At 37.3% G+C, this 23175-nt stretch overlaps 2 protein-coding genes across 5 annotated transcripts; one reads left to right on the top strand and one right to left on the bottom strand.

Moving 5' to 3' along the window:
- The first annotated feature begins 585 nt into the window (after positions 1-585).
- Positions 586-22377, top strand: LOC143458875 (uncharacterized). 4 transcript variants are annotated; one of them, XM_076955764.1, is made up of 38 exons: positions 3422-4005; positions 4089-4250; positions 4327-4426; positions 7999-8155; positions 8983-9149; positions 9784-11400; positions 11517-11657; positions 11720-11906; positions 11980-12173; positions 12235-12423; positions 12508-12785; positions 12861-12983; positions 13086-13229; positions 13301-13433; positions 13595-13674; positions 13763-14159; positions 14324-14514; positions 14634-14804; positions 14864-14992; positions 15137-15292; positions 15364-15485; positions 15548-15721; positions 15792-15991; positions 16081-19264; positions 19323-19538; positions 19609-19748; positions 19815-19972; positions 20037-20159; positions 20238-20379; positions 20467-20632; positions 20721-20891; positions 20951-21088; positions 21154-21339; positions 21414-21558; positions 21626-21750; positions 21833-21891; positions 21955-22175; positions 22244-22377. In XM_076955764.1, exons 4-37 carry the CDS (start codon positions 8007-8009, stop codon positions 22125-22127), a joined length of 10068 nt encoding a protein of 3355 aa, XP_076811879.1. In that variant the 5' UTR covers positions 3422-4005; positions 4089-4250; positions 4327-4426; positions 7999-8006; the 3' UTR covers positions 22128-22175; positions 22244-22377. The 4 variants fall into 4 exon arrangements, with proteins under 4 accessions (XP_076811881.1, XP_076811878.1, XP_076811879.1 ...); XM_076955763.1 differs by lacking the exons at positions 3422-4005; positions 4089-4250; positions 4327-4426 and adding an exon at positions 587-741; XM_076955765.1 differs by lacking the exons at positions 3422-4005; positions 4089-4250 and having other exon boundaries at positions 4312-4426.
- On the bottom strand, positions 5678-8019 carry LOC143458876 (fibroleukin-like). The gene is made up of 2 exons (XM_076955767.1): positions 7648-8019; positions 5678-7524 (listed from the first exon to the last, which is right to left on the bottom strand). The coding sequence occupies exons 1-2, from the start codon at positions 7928-7930 to the stop codon at positions 6821-6823; spliced, it is 987 nt and encodes a 328-aa protein (XP_076811882.1). The 5' UTR covers positions 7931-8019; the 3' UTR covers positions 5678-6820.
- Positions 22378-23175: the final 798 nt, after the last annotated feature.

The following is a 23175-nucleotide window of genomic DNA, read 5'->3' as shown; positions in this document are numbered from 1 at the left end:
GTGTCGATATTGAAAAATTCTAAATTATCTCTCTGCATTTAGTTTTAATACCACATTAAAATTAGGTTACAATAACCTCAACTTAAACCCTGACAATGTTTTCAAGTTATGATCGACACTGTTTGTGTATGTTGTAAGGTTAGCTGTTAGAAAGGTAGCAAAATAACAAAAATCTGAATATAGCCTATTACACTACACACTGCATTCAAGGCATCAACAGCAACCAACAAAATCAAGTTAGATGTAGGCTATGCCAAAGAATTAGAAGCAGTAAATAGTTTCAAAATGGCCATAATAAGCGTTTTACTGGTAGAATTCTATGGTTGTTCAACTTCAAACTATAACGTCAGATTAACGTAGTAAAAGCAGCTTTGTTTACAAACAATACGTCACTAATGTATTTTGGTTAAATTTTAACAAAAGATATTCTGACGTTACAATCAATTCTAAAATGTTTATTTTAAAAGATAAATTGAATTGATTTTAATTTGTTCAAAAAGTTGTTTTGAATTTGCTAGAAGCGTTAGATGAAATTTTTAATGAAATAGCAACATACTGTGAAGTTGCTAAATTAGCTATATTCTCGTGTTTAAGCAGGTTGACTTAAAAGCTTCGAAATCTGCTGCTTTATTTAAATAGCCTGGACTTTATACAGTTATAAACATACCTGTAGTGAAAGAATTGTCATCATGAAGTTTTTAACAGTTATTGTGACAATTAGTTTTTGGTTCGTCGGTGGAGGTATGTATGCCGAGTAGCTTGTTTATGTTGCTAGGCTATGTTTAAAGAGATATGGTAAAATTTAAATTTCATTTTAAATTATATACCGTACTGACTTGACAGTTAATACGACCTATAAAAAAGTGAAAACTTTGGTCAACTTTAACCGGTCGTTCGCTTTATAACATACTGAGAACGCGCTTAAGATTAAACCGTACAACGAAACATTCAGCGCGTGTTTCATTAAAAATAAACAAAAATTTTTCCGAACCGGTACCGGTTTAACTAATAACATGACACGGTGCCGGTAACAGATAAGCTGAACAAAACTCGTAAATGCGTAAGCTGAATAATTGTATATTTACGTGGCCTTGTAAACAGAGCAGCAATAGTTGAAGGTTGAAGAACACTGTCTTTTTTAGGCTTTCATGGATAAAAACACTTTCGAAATTAGCCATATTTACATGACTTAATTATAAAGCATGAAATTTTCCGCTTTAAGAATTAGAGATAATCGAGATCTATGAAAGAAAGTGACTAGGCCTAATTCCACTACTTGCTGGCGTTTAATAAACTAGTACCGATATGTTATTGTTCAGTAAACAATGCTTTGACTGGCAAAGCGCAGCAATATAGCCTATTTTTCTAGATTATCGTGTGTATTTTTGCTGAGATGAATAAGCCATAGCCTAATACCATCATTAGCATGAAAGATTTTTCCCGATTTCAACAATAGCTAACAGTGCCTATTTTCAATGTTTGTTTCCACTGGTAAAGTTCTTTTTCACACAAACCAGTTCCGGTCATTTCTGCATTTCCACACCAGACCCCAATTTACAAACTCCGACATTTATGGTAAATGTTTTTGTAAGGCTGTTCGGATTTTGGTGGGTGTAGAGACGTTCGAATTTTCAGGCACGATGCCTGTGTGTTGTTTTTTTGAATGATTAAAAAACTGGAATTTAACTTTTAAAACCTCGGTGTCGAGTTGGGGAAAATCCGAAATGTGAAACTCCTGTCGGTTGTGCTCATCCAGAGGCCAGAGCCTGCAAGGCAGCTAAAAATTAGTGTAGCTTTGTTTACTTTTGAAATATAGCCTGGCAATAGACTGTTGATGTTCGCGATACAAATTTTAATAATTACGGTCATAATGTAAAAACGGGCAACACTAATCTGCTGAAGGAACAGTTCATTAATCTGCGGAAGTATGATAGGCTAGTGAATTATGTTTGTGTTCATTCTAAATTAAGGATATCTTAAAGATGTATTTTGGGCAAAATTTACTTGAAAGTTTGAAACATTACTTTTTGCTGTTATTGTATATTCGTAATATGTTATTTTAGCATAATTATTGTAGCCACTAGTGTGTATATGACATAGTCAGTGTATCCATTATTCATCACAAATACTGTAGTTGAAGGGAATACAGAGGCCTGATTTCCTAATGACATTATTGGCCAACATTTCAGTCGAACCATCTATCTTTTTGTGCACTTGTGGGCTTCAGTATTGTGCCCTCGCTTGGCCACAGAAACGGGATTCCAGTGCATAGGATAAATATTGATTTGTGCAGTTTTCTTTAACTATCCATTTGTTGCGCACTTCGATATTCATTGTCATTTATGAAACCATGTCACTTTATATATTTAATTTGGTTATTAATATACATGTTTTAGTGTTAGAGAATGTGTCCTCTACATATGTTATTAGAGTAGTTGTGTCGTTGTTTGTGTTATTTTTACCTTAAATTGGTTAAACGTAGGAATTGTTTGGTGGGCATGTTAACCTATTACTATCTTACAGTAAAATTTTACCTTGCATGTTTTAAGCCGTTGGGTTTTGCCACTTTTTCCTGCTCATTAATTGTTCGTGAGTGTTATGACCTCGAAACTTAAACACTAAATTCAAGTAACTTAGGCTTTAATGAAAACAGAACAGAACAGTCCTAAAACAAATATAAATCAGTTACTTAATACTTATGCTACATAATACATATATATGAGCTCGACCCTGCGCTTACTACACTTAAATGACGTTCTACAAAGAGACCAACACATTTAAGGTGGCGAAGCAATTTAGGCGATTAATTAAGGATGAGTGATTGTGCGCGAGGCAAACTGGCGTAAACAAAGGAATTTCACCGCGGAATATCACCACAGTGAGCATGTGTTTTATTATGCTGTAACTACAATGGTTAGCATCCTAACTTTCGCACATTTAATGGCAAAAAATTCACAATACAATACGAGTTAGAATACTAAACTAATTAATCTACCAGACTGGAAAGCATGGCCCTTTTAGATAAGATCTTGGTGGGGCAGGACGGTCAAAATGGTGCACCTGGTGCATTTTACAATCTAATATGCGAAAGCCAAGCATGTGGGTTATGTTTTTCAGACGTAAAAGTGAAACGTTCTGGTGCAGCAAGCACAGTCTTAAAAATTTCTAAGGTGTTGTTGACATGCTTTCCACTATGGCTAATCTAAATGGCAATTAATTAGCAATATGACAATGCAGCGCTTAGTAGCATTGTTTGATAGGAAAGTTAGTTACATTTCGCCGAGGCATTGATTATAAAAATGTTTGTCTAACAAGTTCGAAAACTTAACCAAGTGAGACAGTTCAAAATGTCATGAATTGTGGTTAAATTAAACAATAACATTTTATGTTCATCTTTTTGTTTATTGAAATGGTTGCAACAACTTTCTTTACTATTTACAACGGTTGTCACTATTTCACTAGAAAAAGTCTTACATTTAAAGATATTTTTCACACTTTTTCAGCTTAAATTAAATGTTATAACATAGCAACCTAAAGCTACCTTCTAATCTATCTCTGACTTCAATAAAGCCTTATTATGCCCATTTTCCTAACCTGATCGCTTAATCTTCAACACCTATCTTTAACTATGGGTTGCTTGACCTACTTTCGGTGAAATCGGCACTTGCTTGTTTTCTGCATGAAGCTTGTTCCATGCTCATTTTGTAGATAAATTAATTCGTGTAAACACAAATGTCTGTGCATGTTATCATGATATAGTGAACAATGCTTTTTTGGCTACACTTGTTTGTATTTTATCATTTATTTCTATCTTTATTTCCTATATTCACAATTTATGACCATTTAGTTTTTGAAACCCGTAACTGTCCACTCTATTCTTTGTCTGACAGCTCTGACATAACAACGGTGAATTGGTAACCTAACAGTCAAAGTGCTAAATTCAGTGGAAAATGCATGATTTTTTATGGTAACTGTCAACACACTTTGGATTATTTGTGTAAGGAAGTGAGTGTCTACACTAAATAAAGCAAATTTAAAGGTTACTTCATTGTAATGATCCCTGTTCCTCTTGTATTTATTCCTTACAGTGTTAAAGTAACTGATATTAGTTACACGATGGATTCCTTACATTGTTTCAAATTGCAATGGTCATCGTTAGTTACACAATGGATTCCTGTCTTGTTTTAATTGGCCCATCTAACATGAATCATCCTTGAAAGTTATATTACCCGGTTCTAGGCAAAAGCTATGTAAGTTTCCTTTCCTTGTGTAGCTGTAGCCTAAAAGTTTTCAATTTAAAAATGTACCACATTTTACAATTCCTAGATTTTTGAAGCATCGGGGGAAACCTGGAATTGCAACACGAGAATTCACTAACAATAACATCCTCTTAATTTGAAGTTCTGAACCCGGTCTGCAGAGTTAGGCAAGAACGCACTCACATGCCTTTTCTTGAAATCTAGTTTTCCACTTTAGTTATATTAACGCACACAAATTTTATGGTGTAGCTTAGCCAACACATTTCGGTTTTTAATTTCTGAATTTTGTTAAATCGCAATCTTGTGCCTGGACAAGAAAGGATAGCGTCACTGTAAGTAGTTCACACAGCTGGTTGTTAAAGTAAGGCAAATAGTTCATAAGTGAATGGAGATAAAAAAGTCGATTTATGCTAATTAATTGAAAATAGATTTAGGTTAATTTTAAGGAAGATTTAGGTTATGAAATTCAAAAATACAATCGACTCCGCTTAATTCGGACACTTCGGTTCCGCTCACTTTTGGCCGAATTAAGCGGAGAAACGGTTTTGTCCGAATTAAGCAGAAAATTGATTGTTCATTTCATGTTCATGCGTAAAGGCAAACAACGCATTTAAAATACTGTAGTGTTGCGTAATAAATGAATTGCACCTGCGCTATACTGCAGTAATTGGCACTGATCGCATAAAACGCACAAGAGTATGAGTAAATGAGTACGCATAAAACGCACATTCTGAGCCGCTTCCTCTCTGTCTTTAAACCTCGTCCACGAAGCATAGTCTCTTCACGTTGTTCACGCAGATTTGCATCATTTTTCTGCCAATCTTGCAAAGTACGTTTTGATATCCTCATCAACGCAACTAACTGCCGAATTGTCAAGGAAGCGTCGTCATTTTTTTCTTCGTTTACTTATTGAGCAATTTCACTTTTTCTTCTAAACTTTTCTGTACCATTCTGTTCTACAAGATGGTCGCAATGGTACCGAAGTAAAAGCGACTATGAAGCTGGCACGGCGTTATATGAGTTCATTGTCGATTGTTACTGCATCAATCGTCATTGTTTCACCATAATCACTCATAATGCAACTGCATCTTGTGTTAAAACCAACCAAGTACTGTTTATTGTTTCATAACCTAACGATGTAACGATAGGAATTGCGAACCTGTGTCCGAATTAAGCGGAGAATTTTCCGAATTAACGGGAGTTTTTTACGTTCAATTTTTACTTTTGTTCCGTTCCCGAGCATTTTGGCTGAATAAAGCGGTTATCCGGGTTATCCGGTGTCCGAATTAAGCGGATTCGACTGTATACAGTTGACCTTAAACTTATAACTGATTTCAGACATTTCAATCATATTTGCATATTTCAATCACAATGTATTGTTTATAACATAACAGAATGAATTCTCTCCAAATTTAATGTCCTGTAGAGAATAGAAGACAAAGAGCTAAATTACGAGCTATGCTTTTAGTTGAGTTCAACAGGCATCAATCACTACTTCTGTTCTGTCCGTAGCTGAAAACGAGAATTCAAAGCTTGCTAAACAGGCATAAAAGCACATTAATGATTTGTCATGCATTGGTTTTCCGATCAACTAATGAAATTTTATGTGGTTATGAGATAGGTAGAACACCAAGGTTAACAAATATTTGTAGAGTCCAACCCTAGTCTATACCTTAACTCAGAAAGGGTCTGTTTAACTACCACCTACCATCTCTATAGGCAAACAGTTTTTCTGTTTATTAACTCTAATGACAAAATCACATATGCCAAAAAACAATGTTGTGTCTAGTATGGAAATGAGGAAATCAAATGTATGGATCAGCGTGGTCCAACTTCTTTTCATCGCGGGCCAAAACCAGAAATTTTTTTTATCTTGCGGGCCAATGTTTTTAAATTAGAACTGAAGAACAATGTGACATTAATATTAGAACTGAAAAAAGTTCTCTTTTTTTATTAAAACTGAAATTAGAATAGTTAAAAATTTAGCTATTAAATGCTGATCAATGTGACATCTGCGGTCGAGGTTCTTCGTCGACAATAGCGTTGGTATCCACGGGAATCATAGTTGTGGCCATGCGAAGGCAAGCCTGAAGAGCCTCGTTTCCAAGTTGATTTCGATTTTTTGTTTTAATATTGTTCATTGCTGAAAACGTACATTCACAAATGTATGTACCTACTTCCAAACATAGAGTACAGCTTCATAGCAGCATCTTTTAAAAGGGGAAACCTCTCCTTTGAGGCTTTGAGACAAACTTGCGGCCCGCGGGCCTGTAGTTGGACCACGCTGGGCTAGGACAACAAGGCGTGTAACTAAAACCTAAGAGAACTTTTTGGACAAAGTGGTATTGTTACTCATTACAAAGCATCATTCACAAAGTTTTTGTCAATAACAATATTATTACACATAACAAAGAAACAAAAATTGAAGTTATGCTGCCAGATTGAATCAAAGCTTACTATCAGTTCACGGGCCAAAAATCGGTGCTTGCGGGCCAACTTTGGCCCGCGGGCCTGCAGTTGGACCACGTTGGTATGGATAATTACACGAAACTGACACATGCTTATGGCTCAACCATGCTGTAATACAACTTCATAGATACAAATCGCAGAGCAGTGACATTATTATTAATGTATTTCCAACCTGCCCAGACAATGTTTTCCCATTTCATTTTTTGCTTGTACTTGGGATATTTACCATTTAAGTTTGCTTCAAAGCAGCTACGAAACCACCAACCTGACTTACGATATTTGGCACAATGAGCATTATTATCATCATCATTGTCTTTATCTGGCGTACTGAACTCATATCCAGATATTGGCGCATAGTCAAAATAATTCGAAAAAGTCCCACTTAAACCACTTACATCTAACGTGTAATTGCTTGCTTTTGATTCCAGCCAAAAATAAGTATATTGAGCAAATGCATTCATACCATCCCAGTCTTCAAGATCAAATCCCATGTCAGGTGAGCGAATATCAATCATACCCAGTACATTGACTGTAGTAATTTGCTTTGATAGTCGATACATATTCTCCAGTCCAAGCCAATATTCACTGCTTGGGTTCCCAAACCCTCTGACATAATCATCCCATCCCCTTTCAAAGTTGACCTCCCCGTTCATTCTTCTTTGTATTGTTGTCCAGCCCTTCTGAGTTGAAACAAGGTCCATATCACAGTAGACGTAGGTGAACTGGAATCGTTCCTTGAGCCATATCGGGTAGATACCACTTGATGTTGAACCACTTGCATAGATGCTTGTGCATTCTGAATAAATTTTAATTTTTTTATAGTATAAATATTTTTAGTAGTATAAATATAGTATAAATATTTATTTAACTTTTGTCAAAGAAGAAAACTTGTCACGTTACTTAGATTTAATTCTTTTACCTTTATACAACTTTCCATATAAATAATCAAAGTGATTCAGATTTGTTTTTAATCCGACCAACTTTTTCAATATTTGGTGCTGACTTTGGCAGTTTTTTATTTGATGAAAATCTCCGTTGGTTAAGTAACTTTTTTTTAAGTTGTCATTAACTCTGTTGGCTCGCTGTAATATGTGGCCAGCTTGGCCATCTATTGCTTGACAATACCACAATTGAAACGGCAACAAAAGCAAGTTATAATAAAACCAGCTATGCTCTAACGATATTCCTTTTAGAAGCAACATGATCTAAATGGTTATTGTCATCAGTTGATGCTGCTAATTTTTATGACTTCCTTCACTTTACATTTCAGGCTTCAGTATGGTTCTTAGAAATGCAAGTGGAACAGTTGTTTTTCCAACCACAGAGGAATGTGATAACAACACCGTGTTGCCTGATACTAGGGAGTGGGAAATTCCATTGAAGGCGGGAGAGCTTGCATTTTTGAGATTTACAGAAACTGCTATCAAGTAAAATATTCAGCTTATTGTAACTAAAATTTGTGTGTAATTTTTCGTGTGCCGTTATAAAATAATAATAATTGGACGTGAAAACGGAAGTTTAGATAAAGATTTGACTATTAGTTTACTTATGTAGCCTACGTCTTATTATAGCCAGAAAAGTTATGATGAACTTTAACTTCAAAATTCATTTTTTAAGTAGACATGCTTAAATGAATAAAGTTTAACATTTAAGTACAGTAGAATCTATGTGATATGAACACTCACTATATCTGAACATTTTGCTTTGGTCCCCAGTTTTGCCATATAAATTCCCTGTATACTATGACCAGTCTTTTATTTCTTTCAACTTTTTTCTCGTTTCAGTTGTGTAACATGACAGTGACAATTTTGCTATGCAACAGTTGACGCAATAATCTAATCGTTTTTTATTTTTTAAATCAAGCATACACTCATTTTAGAAAACTTCATTTTATATATAATTGAATTTAATTTTAGTGTTAAAGAAATTAAATTAATGATTATTGATTTAATTTAATGTTAGGTAAATGTTAACGAAATAAATGAGGAACTTGATTTTTTTGTTATTTTGTGCCTCATTGTATCAATCCTGGTGTGATTGTATGGTAGACCACTGTTGCGGCTTTGATTATTGTGACCATTCAAATATTATGACCAAAATGCCGAAAATTTGTAAATTGGTTCCGAAATGGTTTCTATAAGTAAAGTTTACTGTAATAATTAAAATGTTGAAATTCTCAAGCACTCCCATGTAATGCTTTCTTTCATCATTGAAGGTGTTTTTCGAAGACTGATTGATGTTCTTGTATTTATAGCTGTTTAGATGGATGGCAAGTGCTTAAAACTAATGGGAAACAAACAGATATTTGTGGTCAGAATAAACCTCGAAACTACTTTTCCAGACAAACCGTTATTGTTTCCATGACAAGATCTTCAAAAAGCTGCAATACAACCAAGATGGCTTTTATATATTTTCGATTTGGTGAGGAAACATTAATGTTAGTGGTAGTGTGAGCATTAGTGTTTTTGATTTCTTTTCTTTGTTCATTGCCTTATAAATATGAAAATTAACTACTTTAAGGGGTCACTTCCCAATAGGAAAACAATTTTGAGCCGGCAAAACACGGCGATTGTGACGATGTCGCACTCAAAGCGTCATATTAAAAAAAGTAAGAAATTTTCCTGTCCAATGCGCATGTGATGTCGATGTGGACTGGTTTGTTATTGTTTTGGCGATAGCTGGTTGCAGGTCTAGGCTAAGTAGTAAATTTGGTGTGGGTTTGAATTTTTGGTATTTTGGAGTACAGTATTCGTCATAACCTTTTAAGCTCAAAGCTTGCTGTAAAGTTTAGGTAGTTGTTATAGAAAATTGAGTGCAACAATTCTGTCCAAATTAAGACTGTAGACAGTCATAGCCTAGATTTCGTTGTAAGCCAAAATTCAGGGGAGGTTTATGATGTGGTTTTGCGACAGTAGCGTCTTGATTCAATGCACTTTGCATTGAAAAGCCTATCTCTTTGAATTGGGTCATGACCCTTTAATGTCTTAGATTTATTCATGAATGCATTGCTTCCATAAAAGCAATTTTTTAATTTTACAATTTTACAACATTTCAGAACTTCATCTAACTCTGAGCAGCCATCACGTCGAACTTGGGCAACCAGTTCATTTTTTTGTTGGACTAACTGGAGACTTAAGCTTGAAAAATTATATAGATTGTCGGATAGAATACAAGGGAAACATCACCGTTCCAGCAAAAATAAGTGTTTCAACATCAACCTTATCTACACAACATTTTTTTCAATATCCTGAAAGCTATTTGATACGTGCAAAATGTGATGGCCGTGAAAAACACATTTCATTTAAAACATCGGATATGAATCTTAATGTGGAATGTGACTTGTCCCCTTCATCATTACAAATATCTCAAAACGACTTGAGCATAACATTTTTGAACTCGGTTGAACTTGTATTTCGCCACAGATATTGTTTTCCTATTTCATACTCGCTATTGTTCGATGATGTCATCATAGCACATCAACAGACAGAGCGAGTTCTGAATGAAGCAAAATTTATGTTAAAGTTATTTGAAGAAGTCAGTTTTAAAGTTAATTCATCAATGCAGCAATTACTTGGACCAGGGATACATAATGTCACTTTATTGTTACAAAACAATGTCTCTACAGCGATGTATTTCACAAAAGTCACTTTTAATGATGAAATCAAAGACTTTAAACTGATGGTTAAAGAATATGTCGGTTTTCATCCCCATTATTTCATAATAAATGCGACGGTGAGTGAAGGAGCTCCAATAAGTCTTTCAGTCCAAATCAAATCGACTGAAAGCAACTTGTCACACTTCATTGGTTCTTTAGTTTGTCCTCGTGATTGTCATTCAATGGTGGTGAAGGCAAATTTATCACAACCAGGAATATACAAAGTTGAGGCTATTGCTGTCAATAACATCTCTCAATCATCGTCACGGGCACTCATAGAAGCATTACCACAGATATATAACGTGTTTATTTCGTCACTGAAACCTATCCCTAGCTACAGCAGAAATTACGTCTATGCATTTGTCAGAGGTGACATTGGTGATTACGTGATGACAATATATTTACAAGGACGACCAGAAAACCACAGTTTCACCATCTCCAAGTTGGAATATGATCACAAAGATCTGCCCAGTCTTCCATTTGATGCAAAATCTTACAAATTGATCAAAGTTGAACGAGTTTTATACCACATTGGAATGCAGCAGGTCACTGGTTTTATCAGAAATTCAAGACAATCATTTCCTTTCGTGGGATGGGTTGACGTGTTGGAGACATCATCGTGCTTGGAGGATCTGAGAATTCGTGATGGGAATTATCAAGGGGGGTTTGAAAATCCATTGAAAATCTTTGATTATTTGACCTTCAGTGTGGATTTTAAATTCACCTGCAAGAATATGTCTGAGGTCAGATACAAATGGTTGGTGTTCCCAGTGGCAACAGACATGGACATGGCAACATATACATATGAAGTTGAGTTTGAGAAGGAGTCATTTGAACCAGAACTTATCATCAGAGCTGATACATTATCACCCGGCTTGTATGTCATAAAGGTTAAAGTCACCAGTGAGAATGTGACAAGTGATGTGTTGGAAGGAAAACTCAAAGATTATACTTTGATTGAAATTACCAAGAAAAAGCTACATTTTGTGATCTTAGGAGGAAATGTGCTTCCGACTGGTGAGTCGGTTATTATCATATTTTTATGTGATTCATACAGTAGTTTCTGGAGTTATTTTTTAATTTTTAGACCACATCAGACCATATTTTTAATATATTATGATTTCTCTGCATAGACAACAACGTGACCATCCTGAGATTTGAATCTTCAATTGATTACAACAAATATCATCGACACGTCAGCTACAACTGGTTTTGCTCCATCAAGCAAGAAGAGCTTCCGACAAGGACAGTGATGGGGAAAATACAGAGAAAAGGTTTCAAAGTTTTTTTCAAATCTCACTTTGTTCAAATTTCAATTGTTTTTCTCTTGTTAAAGATTCCTGCTTTGATTGGCACACTCTCTGGGTAACCAGTGGTCACGTGATGGAAATATCCATGAATGAACTCAGACAAAGTGAACATTATTACATCCGATTAATCGTATCTGGACCCCATTATGATGCAACGTACGCAGATCAGAAAGTTGTTGTTCAAGCAAGACGAGCCCCGATTGTTAATTTAAAGTGAGCATCGGATAAAATTGCAGCAAACAAAGTAAAAACATTTCATTTAATTTCTCTTTCCATCAAATCGCAGATGTTGGTCCAATTGTGAGAAGTACTTTTCTCATCACCTGTCAATCATTCTACAATTGGAATGCGATGATTGTTTACGTCGTCAATGGACATTGTCACCAAATTCTGGACTCCAACTGCCACTGTGTGATGATCAGGAGTTTTGCAAACTAAATGCTTCGTTACTTACTCAATCATCAAATATCACAGGAACAGGTGAATCCCCTTTATATTGTGCTAATTCATTCACAAATTCAAACCTGACCTCCATGTGCAGGTTACAATATTCACGGAGAGAACTCCTCAGTGACCATTTTCCTCAACGCTTTATCTTCTCATAGTGGTGGTAGCTGCATTATTTTGCCTCGTATGGGAAGTGCGTATACCACCAAGTTTAATGTCACATGTGCTGGTTACATGGAAAGCAAATACCAACTGATTTACAAGTTTTTCCTCCAAGACAAAGGTGAATAAAGTATCAGGTTGAAATAGAGCAGAATTAGTTGCGACAAAGTCATAATTACATCTAAGAAATAAAATTCCTTCCCAGGCCATCGATATCTTCTACAATATGGATTTGATCCAGTTCTCTATGACATCATACTACCACCTGGACGTTCATCTAATGACGTCACAATTGTCATTGAAATTTGCACTCCCGACCAATCATGTGTTGAGGAAAATCTCTCCGTCACTGTGGTTGATAATTATGACGTCAACGATGACGTAATAAATGAACTGGATGCAGCATTGTTAAGTAACAATCTGCAGAAGATTGCTCAGTTTGTTCTCGTCTTATCGACAACCAACAAACTCAACCAATCAAAGGTCAGTTTGTGACGTATTAACTTTATACTTTTTGTCAAAGTTTTAGATTTAGAAGACAAATTTTTGTTTAAACAGAGAAAGGAAATAGTTTCCAAAATGGCGGAATATCCCATGTTGTCGTTGGAGCCAGTGAAACAAGTTGCCGATGTAATAAGCCACGTAACAAACAATCCTAAACTTCTGGAAGAAACTCAATTGGTAAAGTTTGACATTAATTACACAAACTTGCATTTAGAGTCCATATATTTATCCGTAATATAGACTTTAGACTTAGTAGAAGAAAGTTACTTTGTATTACAGCAAGATGTGCAGGATATCCTGGATCGAGTAGAGAGCTTTGTTCCATTTTCTGCCAGTCGATATGATGACGTAAACTCCATTGTGAGGTCATGTATGACTACGACATCACAATTGATGAGACTTGTTCGATTTTATCCTTTCAAGGTAACCAAGTTAACATTTTCAATAATCTAGCATCTGATTAATTATTCAACTAACAACGACTTTTATCGAAGAATGAAGAAAATATGCGAATGAATCGTCTGGGAAAGTTGCTCATGGCATCATTGACTCCTGGTAAGGAGGCGATATCCTTTGAAACAAAATCTGTCGAAGGAAGAATGTTCAAGTTGAACAATCATGTCACGAGTAAGGAAGAAGTGTTACAATTTATAAGCCACATACATCTGATGTACACATATTGTTCACACACATACAGTGCACAGTGGTAGCAACGTTCTCATGTGTGAGGTGTAACTCTTCATATAAGTTCCAATACTTTGATTATGACCACAATGAAATGTTTTCAGATCCTTTCGACGCTAACACCTCGTTCGTACAACTTTCTAATTTGCAGTCGCTTATAACTGATGATGTCATCAATATCGAGGTAATAATTGTGCTTTGTTTAATCATTGCGATGTTGCGATGATACTACGTTGCGATGATATTCAGAAGAATGTTGTGTAAAATTTTAGATTTTTCGTTATAACTCAACCTCAGCCAACTTCAGTCCATTTGATCTAAAAGTTGATTCTGTGACGTCAGTCAGCATAACAACAGGCTGGAGGGACGAGCTCCCCATCAGTAAAGAAATAGCAAAGAATCTAAAGTTAGAGTTCAGCCTGCCTCAACAGCCCGATAAGAGCAAGATATGGCTGAGGGTTAAAAGTGAATGTGACGGCTCAGCATGCCGTAGCACTGCCATTGGCTCTGCCTTCATAGACGTTGAGGGAGATTTGCGTGGTGCGATGGAAGCAACGATTCTCAATATTGTAGTGGGAAACTATGAAGGCAGAGTCAATAAGCTTAAAATGTTCCTCACCCTTGTAGGCCAAGATATCACCATGGCTAGAAAGGAGTTTGACAAGGAAGGTTGGTACGAGCGTCTGTGATAATTTGCAGTGAGTTACTGTGCATGAGTTACAGTAAGTTACATACATCATACTGTTTTTCACTTTTGTTCTGTAGAAAGGTAACTGTGGAGTAGATTTGATTTTCAGAGTCTTTGGTTCTCAAAATTTGTCATTATATTTCAGAAACACATTATCGATGGACGACAAAGGCGCCCTTTGTAGGATTTGGATCCTACAATATTACCATTCGTGCTGACCTGGGTCCAGGCTACTACCGTGCCGGAACCATTACATCGGCCGTGTTCTCTGTTTGGGCCTTGCAGTGTCTTTACTGGTTTGATGCCAACAATGGCTGGAAAGACAGCCTCTGCAAGGTGAGATATTGAAGGCAGAAAAGTGAAAATTTATATGAATTTAGCATTTTTATTTAATTGAATGCTTTGTGGACTATTCTGTGATATGAGCAGTTAAAATCATCTTATTTCTTTACCAGGCTCATGAGGACACGGTTTCCGGCACGGTTGTGTGCCAATGTGGTCACTACCCTGTTACAAGGGTGGTCTGGACCCAGGGTCATAAAAGAAGCACGGATGATTTTACACGGACGCCTTCGCTGCTCGCGTCGAAATTGTTGGTTTTCCCCAACAAACTGGACTACAATGAGGTAAGGATGTTTATGATGTAACAGAAGATATCACATTCAAATCATGAAATCATGTTCAGATATCCTCCAACATGTGGCAGCGCTTCTTAGAAAATCCGATTGTTTTCTCCATGTTGTTTGTGCTCTATTCTTTGTATGGACTCGGACTAATATGGGCGAGATCAAAAGACCGGCAAGTGGAGGCAGAGGTGAAAATATTTGAATATCCGGTTGAATATGAAGACATGCTTGAGATTCTTTAAACATGGTGTCTATTGTTGTGTAACTGTGATGGATTGCTGCTGTCATATTTGAAAGTGATCAATCAAAATTAAAAAGCAATTATTTTCAAGGACCTGTGTGTGGAAGTCCCGGACAATAGTCCTTTCGATAAATATCGTTACATCGTGACGATATTTACCGGAAGTCGACGAAATTCTGGAACTTCTGCTGTAGTCTGCCTCCGACTTGTTGGAAATATGGCCACCAGTAGTGCTCATGTCATTCAGGTATTGTGACGTCATAATGTATAAAAATGCATTTGATTAAGTCATAAACTGATAATGAATGCTTTTTACAGCACCACACAAAGATTTTGAACAGGGGAAGTGTGAAATCGTTCCTTATCACTACGTCAGAGTGTCTTGGAGACATCACTGCGATTCGCTTGTGGCACGATAATGGCGGACACAGCCCAGAGTGGTATGAAGTAGCAACAACTCAACAGCAACTGTAGGAATTATTAAATGTAACTTTTACGTTAGGTTCCTCCAGAGGGTTGTGGTAAGAGATCTGGAGAAAAATAATTGCTGGTTCTTCCTCTGCAACCGCTGGTTCAAGCATGTCATAGACCACGTGGTCCCTGCTGCACGCACCAAAGACCTGCACAACACCAGGACATTGTTCCCCTTGAGGTTGGAAAATCACCTCAGAGACAGGTAAAGTTTGAGATAATTTATATCCCACAATTGTACCGGATTATTAACATATAATTCCACAATATTGCAGATATCTTTGGTACGCATTTTATGGAATGCGCCCGTGGCAACGTCATGTGATGGGAAGGATAGAAATGTTATCGTGTTGTCTCATGATAACCTTGATGATCATGCTCACCGCGTTAATGTTCCACGGGAACAACCACGCGCAGCAGGGACTGCTCTTAGCCGTCGGTAATTACACTTTTCAGTGGTGGCACGTGGCTGTCGGTGAGTTCAGTTGACATCGGTTTTGACGGAAATGGTTGAGAATGTTATTTATTAAATTAATCGTCGTATTCTTTTGATTTGTAACAAAGGAATCGAGAGTGCTCTGTTGTCATCTCCAGCAACGTTTCTCATAACAACAATGTTTCGCCGATCGCAACGGCCTCATAAATCATTGCTAACTGACTCCAAAAGTGTCGATGACGAAGAAAGTAATGTAAATGATGAACAAAATCCGGTCTCACATCATCCAAGTGTAGCAGATGGAAGCAAAGAGGAAAATCTGAAATTGGAACTTTTTCATCAACAACTTCCAGTTGAGAATAAAACTCGTCTCAGAGTAAAACCTAATCGAGAAACTAGTTTCGTTGAAGTTGCTGAGACTTCACAACATGTTGTGAGTGAAGACCGTCGAGTTCATCATCATCAACCTAAAGAAGCAACTGGAAAGATGAATCAAAAAGAAAGACGAAAACTGAAGAAAGAATCTCCCAAGAAACAGCATCATAACGAGAGAAAAATCCACCATAGATTGAAACCTTATGATAAAAGCCGTGCCTTTGAAGTAGCTGGGACTTCACAACAAGTTTTGAATGAAGAGCATCGAGTACATCATCATCGACGCAAAGAATCAAACAAAGAGCTGGATCAAAAAGTGAGACGAAAGCTGAATAAAGAATCTCCCAAGAAACAGCATCGTGGCGAGAGCAAAATCCACCATAAGGAGAGACTAAAGTGGGTGAAAGAACTCCTCCTCCAAAAACAACATCGTGGTGAGAGCAAAAGTCATCGGGGAGTAAAGCCGCATGGTGAAAACCCTGCCATTGAAGTTGCTGGGACTTCACAACAAGTTTTGAGTGAAAAGCATCAAGTACATCATCATCAACGCAAAGAATCGAATGATGACCTGGATCAAAAAGTGAGACGAAAGCTGAATAAAGAATCTCCCAAGAAAGATCATCGTGGCGAGAGCAAAATCCTTTCTAAAGTGAAACATCATGGTGAAGCCCCTGCCATTGAAGTTGCTGATACTTCACGGCATGTTTTAAGTGAAGAGCGTCGAGTAAATCATCATCAACACAAAGGAGAAAGTGATGAGATAAATCGAAAACCAAGACAAAAGTTGGTAAAAGAATTTCCCAAGAAACAACATCGTGGCGAGAGTAAAAGTTCTAAAAGTCATCAGGGAGTAAAACCGCATGGTGAAAATCCTCCTTTTAAAGTTGCTGATACTTCACGACATGTTTTGAATGAAAAGCATCAAGTGCATCATCATCAAAAGAAAGAAATTAATGATGAGCTGGGTCAAAAAGAGAGACTAAAGTGGGTGAAAGAACTTCTCCTCCATGAAGACCATCATGATGAGAACAAAATTCAACTGGGAGCAAAAGCTCATGGTAAAAACCCTGCCATTGAAGTTGCTGTTACTTCACGACATCTTTTAAGTGAAGACGGTCGATTTCATCATCATCGACTCAAAAAAACAACTGAAAATATGGATCCGAAAGAGAGAAGAAAGCTGAAGAAAGAATCTCTGAAGAAAGATCATCGTGCCGAGAGGAAAAGTCATCGAGGTGTAAAGCCGCATGGTGAAAATCATGCCAACACAGTTGCTCATATTTCACAGCATGTTTTGAGTGAAAAGCATCAAGTAATTCATCATCAAAAGAAAGAAATTAATGATGAGCTGGATCAAAAAGAGAGATTAAAGTGGGTGAAAGAACTTCTCCTCCATGAAGACCATCATGATGAGAACAAAATTCAACTGGGAGCAAAAGCTCATGGTAAAAACCCTGCCATTGAAGTTGCTGATACTTCACGGCATCTTTTAAGTGAAGACGGTCGAGTTCATCATCATCAACGCAAAAAAACAACTGAAAATATGGATCCGAAAGAGAGAAGAAAGCTGAAGAAAGAATCTCTTAAAAAACAGCGTCGTGGAGAGAGCAAAAATCCGGGTGTAAAGCCGCATGGTGAAACTCCTGCCAACACAGTTGCTCAAACTTCACAGCATGTTTTGAATGAAAAGCATCAGGTAATTCATCATCAAAACAAAGAAATGAATGATGAGCTGGATCAAAAAGAGAGGCTAAAGTGGATGATAGAACTCCTCCTCCATGAAGACCATCATGATGAGAACAAAAGTCATCAGGGTGTAAAACCGCATGGTGAAACTCCTGCCTTTGAAGTTGTTCATACTTCACAGCGTGTTTTGAGTGAAAAGCATCAAGTACATCATCATCAACGCAAAGAATCGAATGATGAGCTGGATCAAAAAGAGAGACGAAAGCTGAAGAAAGAATCTTCCATGAAAGATCATCGTGGTGAGAGCAAAATCCTTTCTAAAGTGAAACATCATGGTAAAGCCCCTGCCATTGAAGTTGCTGAACCAAGACAAAAGTTGGTAAAAGAATTTCTCAAGAAACAACATCGCGGCGAAAAAAGTCATCAGGGAGTAAAACCGCATGGTGAAAATCCTCCTTTTAAAGTTGCTGAAACTTCACGACATGTTTTGAGTGAAGAGCGTCGAGTAAATCATCATCAACGCAAAGAAGCAAGTGATGAGATGGATCATAAACCAAGACTAAAGTTGGTAAAAGAATTTCCCAAGAAACAACATCGTGGCGAAAAAAGTCCTAAAAGTCATCAGGGACTAAAACCGCATGGTGCAAATCCTGCTTTTGAAGTTGCTGAAACTTCACGACATGATTTGAGTGAAGACCGTCGAGTGTATCATCATCAACGCAAAGAAGCGAATGCCAAGATGGATAAAAAAGAGAGAGGAAAGCTGAAGAAAGAGTTTCTTAATAAACACCTTCGGGGTGACAGTGATGGTTTTCGCCGAAAGAGTCATCAAACAGGGAAACGTCACCATAAACATTCCATTATCGTCACTAAAACTGCACGACATGTTTCAAGTGAAGGTCATAGTAAACATGATGCCATCTCCCAGCCTCAACCTTCCACTGGAAGAGTTAGATTTGAAGAGGAAAGTTCAGATGATTTGAAACCTCCAATGAGGAAAATATTTTTATCATCCATTGTTCGCGACAAAGATCAACCAAGTACATCATCAGCAGCTTTTGTGACATCTTTGTCAATGCCACCTAGGTCATCATCTATTGTTATGACATCATCACAAGAGCCATCTACATCATCATTTGTTGGTATGACATCATCCCAAGTGCCATCGACATCATCATTTGTTGGTATGACATCATCACAAGAGCCATCTACATCGTCATTTGTTACTGAGCAAGTGACTCCTTCTGCCAGGTAGTTGTTTACGTTAAAAGTTTCTTAGTTCATAGATTTAAGTTGTTTGTGTTTCCAGGTCGCACTTAGCTGGTCAGCGGGTGGCAGTGTCAGGCACTGGTGCTCATCGAGGGATTGCTTTCGTCGAGAATGATCCCAACACAGGGGATTCCCGCGTTCTTCCTCACTTCTTCATATACATTGCCTGGATATTACTGGTTGCAACTGTCCTGACATCGACTGTGCTTTGTGCCTTGTATGGAATGTCATATGGCATAGAAACTTGCAAAGAATGGTAAGACATTGTTGCGTCGTAATGTCAAATGAAGACTACGTAATAACAGTTGTTGAAACTTGATTTCCAGGTTGGTTTCTGTATCGGTTGCTTTCCTTCAAAGTGTCATAATTCTGGAACCTCTAAAAGAAGTCTTGATTGCCTACGTCAAGGTGGTGAATAACCCAAAACTCGATCTTCGCGACTGGATTCCACCTTTGCCCCCTTCAGGTTCATTTCACAACTATGATTTAGCAACATTTTTATTCTTTTTGATGATTTATTGTTTTAATAAAGTTACGCCGAGATCTCACAGCGGTGATTGTGACGCAATAAAGAGGAGACAGGACGAGGAGCGGTCAAGGAATCGGATTTATCGTCCTCCTTCTCAGCTAAGACTTGAAATCACGCTCCAGGATATCGAGGAAAAAATAAGAACAAAAAGAAAGATAAAAGTGAGTTTCATGGAATAGATTTATGAAGCTGAATATGACGATATATTCTATTGTTACGTCACAGAACATATCGCTTCACCTAATATTTTTGGTGCTCTTGTTCATTGTGACGTTTGGACAAACGGACAGGAATTCGTTTCAATTTGGCAAAACTGTGCAGAATATGTTGTTGGATGGACACAGAAAGGTTGATTATTAGCTCATAATTACATCATTTATGACGTGTTTGTTCCAAATGCCACATTTCATGACAATATGTTCTCAGATGTCGTCGGCTAATGACGTATATAACTGGGTCGAGTTTTCATTGGCTGACAAGTTCTCGATTGGTCGACTGACGCATTTTCCTGACAACCAATTGGTGATTCTGACGCCACCAACATTACGTCAGAAGCGAGTAATTAAAGGTTTGTTTCCACAAGAATTGTATTTTCTTGATAATTTATGTGGAAACGCTTTAGACTGATTTTGAATTCTGAAGCTTTACTTTGCAGGTACGTCTTGTGTTCACAGCGATTCAGCATTTAAATACGGTTTGTCCGACACGAACCAGTGTAAACTTCACTACGAAAATCAGTTCCAAGAAAAGAGGAATCATGGACCCACCTGGTCCAGACCTCCTACACACGCAACAAAGCCCTCCCATGACGTCTATGAAAGGTAACTATGGCAACGCAGCGGTGCAGATTTTTTTGAAAAGTGGGAGTTACTTTACCTAACGTTTATTATTAATGACGTCACGTTGCAGTTGTTGGAAGTATTCGACGGCGAATACGTCATGGTTGAGTAGTTACATCGGTGATCTCGCGCTCTTCTACAATCCAGGCGGGTATTACGTCACAATTTCAAAATTAGCCAACGAAACACGTGACCAAGTTCATTACTTGAGACGCTTCGGCTGGATTGACGGATACACGAGGTTAGTGGAAAGATTTGTTGCAAAATCTTGTCAATTTCACTCAAACTATTTCCTTGAAGGTTCCTCATGCTTGAGACAGTCCTATACAACGTCCCACATCGAATATATTGCGTCACTATGGTCGCCATAGAAATATCAAACACTGGCAACTATGTCGTCAAGCCACAATTGATGTTCATGCGAAGTCACCACGTCGAGTAAGTAGATTATGACCTAACAACGTTGTAAACTGCACGAAGTTATGTCGTCATTTCCTGTGAAGGCGTGCTTGGGACGTGGCGGTCCAGGTTGCCTTATATGGCATTCTTGTCCTGGTGGTGTACCACTTGGTGGAGGTAGCGAGTGGCTTCCTGGAAGAAGGCTTCCACTTTCTCAAGAACTTGTGGAATGTTCTGCTCTTGATAATTCTGATGACGTCAACACTGGTGGTGGGGCTTTACCTTAGCAGGTGATGAGTTAGACGTCATCATGAGGTATTTATATGCAAACAGGGATTTCATAAATGATGTTATTTTCACACAGAGTGACTTACACGGACCAAGCGTTCCAAGCTTACAGGAATAACATGAAATCTTTCCATCTCTACCACATGGCTGCTTTCACAGATTACCTCACAAAATGCCTTTTGTCCATTTGTACTTTCTTCACAATGCTGTACACCGTCAAGGTAAGAATATGACGTCATCAACATCAGTACCCGTCATAAAATGTTATTATGACATCATCACATTCAGGTCATGGAAGGTCATCCAATTTTTGATCTCATGCACGCCACCATACATAGAGCAAAGCTTGAAGTCCTAGGTCTTTCACTCTACAATCTACATATTTTTCCTCTACATCGCATTCTGCCATGTTGGTGAGTTAGAAGCTCATGGTTGTCATAATTAATCGCAATTTTTATGCGATTCAGAGATTTGATCGAAAATCATCATTTTCAGGGTTGGTGCTTTTTGGAAGAAGCAAAGATTTCAGCAGTGTGAGCAAAGCTATGCAATCTGTGAGTCACACTTCTTCAATATGACGTATTAATTGTTTGTGAAGTAACTCAAGGTCATTTTAGGTCGTGGGCTTTTCCATGGAAGCGTTTACGTCAACAAACCTTCTTCGTGCTTATCCAATCAGAGGAAGCATTTTCCTCCTGTTAATTTTGTTCATTTTCATAAAAATATTCGTGAATTTTTTTGCTGCGGTTTTGGAAAACACCTTCCGAGAGTTGAAGTTGCTCAGACGTGAGCGCTTAACTCGCCAACACCTCATGTCTTTCGGAAGAAAACATATCAGGTATTGTGACGTTATAATCATCTATTTGTATCCAACGTACAGCTGCTTTATGACATCATGTTTTACAGGACCGTATTCACGATCCGTGACGAAATTTCAGAGAGATTCAAAAAACTACGAAGCAAGAGAAAAGTCGAATAGACTTCTGGGAAATTAGCATTTGTTCATTATATTATTATAACCCAATAAAGTTATTTTGTGAGCATTTGTGGTACCAGTATGTTCAAGTATCACCGCGACTACAGCAAGTGCTACTGCAATACTTTAAGCACAACCACCATAACAACAACATATCGATAACTTGAGATAGATTAAAGTTCTTGTATGTTACGAATTTCAAAACAACTAACCTAGAAAATTAAAAGTTAATTTTTCAGTTTCGGTCATACCTATGTAATCTTTTACAACGCGTTTTGCTTCGGAAATTGTCAAATCTGAAATAGTTATGTGAGCCAGTTATATGATCGATACAGTTTCAAGTTGTTTAGTGAAGTCATCTCTGCTCTGTTTTAATTTCTTTCCCCAGATGATTAGCGTCAGAAATATCTTCTTGAAATTATGTTTCTGTATTTCTTTAACAGTTTTCTGCAATTCAAACATAAACATCTCATATCACTATAGGTCAAAGCTTTTAAAGTTTAAACGGTCCCTAAACAACACAAATACAAGTCACCATATGTAGCCTGGCATTTTTATATTTCTCTTACCTGGTTTATCACTGAGATTTCAATACAACAGACGACCTGAGAGATATTGTTTTGTCCGCACCAGTCTTATAAAAAACGTTGTTTATTATTTTTCTTTTGACTCGCAGAAGGGAATTTCCCTCCTAGGAATTTGTTTCCAAAACATTTGTAAAAAATGCAGTTTGACAGAAGGTTAAAGCAGGTCGCTTACATTGTTCTACAATAAGAGAAACAATTGAAATGAATGTGAGTGACAAAGGCAATCGGTGCTTTATTTAAGCATAAATAGAATGTTTTCTGTCACAAACAAATAA

Source organism: Clavelina lepadiformis, chromosome 5 (assembly GCF_947623445.1).
Source record: "Clavelina lepadiformis chromosome 5, kaClaLepa1.1, whole genome shotgun sequence".
Lineage (NCBI taxonomy): Eukaryota > Metazoa > Chordata > Ascidiacea > Aplousobranchia > Clavelinidae > Clavelina > Clavelina lepadiformis.
Note: the sequence above shows the minus strand (reverse complement) of the source record. Positions and strands in the feature narration are given on the sequence as shown.